The 3,022-nt window shown below is 45.9% G+C and overlaps 1 protein-coding gene across 1 annotated transcript; it reads right to left on the reverse strand.

The window, feature by feature from the left end:
- Nucleotides 1–281: 281 nt before the first annotated feature.
- On the reverse strand, nucleotides 282–2,901 carry LOC136977705 (E3 ubiquitin-protein ligase SIAH1B-like; the record flags this gene model as incomplete). The annotated part of the gene is made up of 2 exons (XM_067273246.1): nucleotides 2,446–2,901; nucleotides 282–423 (listed from the first exon to the last, which is right to left on the reverse strand). Coding segments are annotated over exons 1-2 (598 nt in total), but the record flags the coding sequence as incomplete, so codon positions are not given.
- Between the last annotated feature and the right edge of the window lie 121 nt (nucleotides 2,902–3,022).

Raw genomic sequence — 3,022 nt, forward strand, 5'->3', positions numbered from 1 at the left:
ATATTTATTCATTTATCTCGGCGAACAGGTCGGCAAGACCCACCCCACTGTCAAGGATGGCTAAATTTTTCGCGATATCCCGACTCGTCGGGATAGGTTAAGGAATTGTCAGGTCGAGTCGAGGGAGTGTGTGGGGCCGTCGATAAGACAAGGCAATATCCGTAATAACAGGATAACACAGATAATGATTTATTTAGATAAAGAAACTAATACAAAGAAGCTACGCATCCCGTCCCTAATCGCGTGAGAGAGAGAGTTCACAATGATTGGAGGAATCATACCTCTTCTTCTGAAGTAGTGACAATAATCGTATGACGGATCGTCGCTGGGAAGGCGGATCGGTCGTTCTTCGGCTCTGGCGGTGGGTGGAAGGATCGGGCTTGGCGGCTTGTAGTCGGCGGCTCCGGCGTCTTCGGGGTTGACCTTCGATACAGTTTAGGTTTCGTCGAGACGTTCGTCGTCTTCGTACGTTCAGCCACCCCCGTTCTCAGATATCTCCCTCCTTATATATTCCCGATCTCGTCCGCTGCGATCACCAATCGCGACAGAGGGTGATGAGTCAGGCTCCGTGACTCAGAAGTCGGATCCGGAGAGGAGGGAAGCGTGTTTGACGGCGGAAGGCTGTACATCCTTCGCATCTTGATCGCTATCTCTGATCTTGATCGTTATCTGTCGAGGGGATTCGAACAATAAAAGTTTAAAATCAGACTGGCCGGTTTAAGCCGGTCCTCACATTATACCGGACTTTCTAAATAAAACTTGTCCTAAACGGGACTAGTTTGATTTTATTTAATGATCTGGGGCTATATTGAGGGTTACTCTCTCTTGGATAGCTGATAAATGATTTGCAAGTATTTAATAGCTATATTATTATTAAGTGATACAGATATGATTTATCGCAATACAGTAATAGGATGAGATATACAAAATATAAAATGAGATAAAACGGTTCTTATTTTTCGTTCTGTTGTCTTGTACTATCGGGTTGATAAAATAGTAGTTCTTCGACGTCTGTGGACGGATTCCTGTTGTTGAGTAAGAGTGAACAACGTTGATTGGCTGGAGGTCGTGAGGTCGAGGGTAACGGTTGTAGTTCGAGGAAACACGTGGGTGGGTGATTTCCTTTGTTCTCAGTATGATGGGATACTACTGGATATTAGACGGTAGCGGTCGACGAAAATCGCAGGTAAGTTTTGATAGGATGTTTGTAAAGTTCCTAATAGGAAGTAAAGAGTGCTGGTCCTCAGTTCGATGAGCACATGGATGAAAGTTTTTGGTGGGTCGTATGGTGGTAACGTTGTATGAGTCAACATCCGTTTGGTGTGGCTGGTATTCGATACTGTCTTGGTATTCAAAAATAAAGATTAAAATACAAGTAATGGCAATAAGTTCATGGTTATAGGGAGAGGTATGATAACATATAGGTAAAGTGGGGGTTACTACTCTCTCTCTCGGGAAAATTGCTCTAACCCTCAAAGGGGGGGTATATGCGGATTGGAAAAAGTGTCGATTTCTAGTTAATAGAGACAGGGTTGATTGTATCACGAGTTTATGGAATGATTAAGGCTTGAGTAAGATATCAAAAGGTAATTTATTAAAAGTAACTCTACTGAACTTTAATATAAAATAAACATACAAATATGGATGATAATGATGATAAGTAATAAAAATACAAGAGATATATACGATAATACAATACATATGGATACAAGTGGATACATATGGTTAGCATAATAACATAGTAACACAAGCAAACTAAGCAATTCCGATCGCGTTCGCCGATTTTGTCGGGATTGGCGTGAGCGGTTCTGAGCTCCGGAAGTCGTGCCGGAGTTCCGAAAAAGGGGTACTCGCGCCGCATGCGTAGGAAGGGTCGGCGCTGAGTTTTGATAATATAAGTCTGTAAAAGTATCTTCATTCGTGAGAGTTAGCCATAGATCTGCGGGACAGCGGTAAAACTATGGTGACGGGGTCGAGTTCTTTTGCCATTGCGACTTCGCAAAGCTTAGGGCATCTCGAAGGGCTGCCGAATCAACCTCGGGTCGTTCGTCACGGCGGGCGGGCAAGGCGTGTCTTCGGGCTCACTCCAGTTGTCTGTGGACGTCATCTGCAAAGGGGTTAGTCAGCGTTAATTTGTAAGAAGAACTTAAAATTGTCGCGGTTGCAGAAGGAATGGACGACCGCGGCTGGGGAGTTTCGAGAGGTGGATGGGAGTTAGCAAGGGGAGTATCGCCTAAGGTGGGAACTGAAGGGACAGACCATTGTAGCGAATACCGTCCCTGTCGGAACTGCGAGGAAGTAAGAAAAGGAAGTAGTGGAGGCGGTGTCGGGAGGATGGGTGGGTAGTCGGAGAAACCTTGATTTGGTAAAGCGGGACCTCCGTTCGACGTCGTATGACTCGAATAAAGAAATGGTAGATCATAGCAGGAGAGAATGGAGGCTTACATTGTTGGTTCTGGTTGGCCAGAGAGCGATCCCCATGAAAAGGAGGGTAGATCGCGAATAAAGGCGTGCAAGGGGGTGTCGTTGCTGAAGGTGTGTGAAAAGAGTGGTACGATCCCCGTCCCAGGAGCAGCTAGATTCGGGGAAGGGACAGGTCACAGCTTTAAACTGACAGGCTTTTTGGTGTTCCTCCCTCTGATGGAGGGGGGTTTGAAAGGGGCAACCGTGAGTTTTATACGGGCAGGTAAATAGCAGGGAGGAAGCCAGTTGCTCCACAACGAGGCTTCGTATGTGACCTAACGGTTCCCGACATGTGTGGCAATGTTCGATACGAGTCTGACAGCTGGAACAGACAATGTGTCCATTAGAACACTGAAACACCAGCGGTTGAGCCAGGTTGTAGCATATTGGGCACGTCACCAGGGACGTAACGGCGTCTTCTTGTCCTAGAGTGTCCATCGCTCTGAAAGGGAAAGAGGATATGTGAGATATTCGACAGCGAAGTAAGAGGTAGTGGGTAAATTTTAGAACTAAAGGGGAAACAATAGAGATATGGGATTAAAGGTTAAGGCGAAGAGGC

The sequence above is a fragment of the Centruroides vittatus genome, unplaced genomic scaffold, assembly GCF_030686945.1.
Source record: "Centruroides vittatus isolate TY-2023 unplaced genomic scaffold, ASM3068694v2 contig_472, whole genome shotgun sequence".
In the NCBI taxonomy this organism is placed as follows: Eukaryota; Metazoa; Arthropoda; class Arachnida; order Scorpiones; family Buthidae; genus Centruroides; species Centruroides vittatus.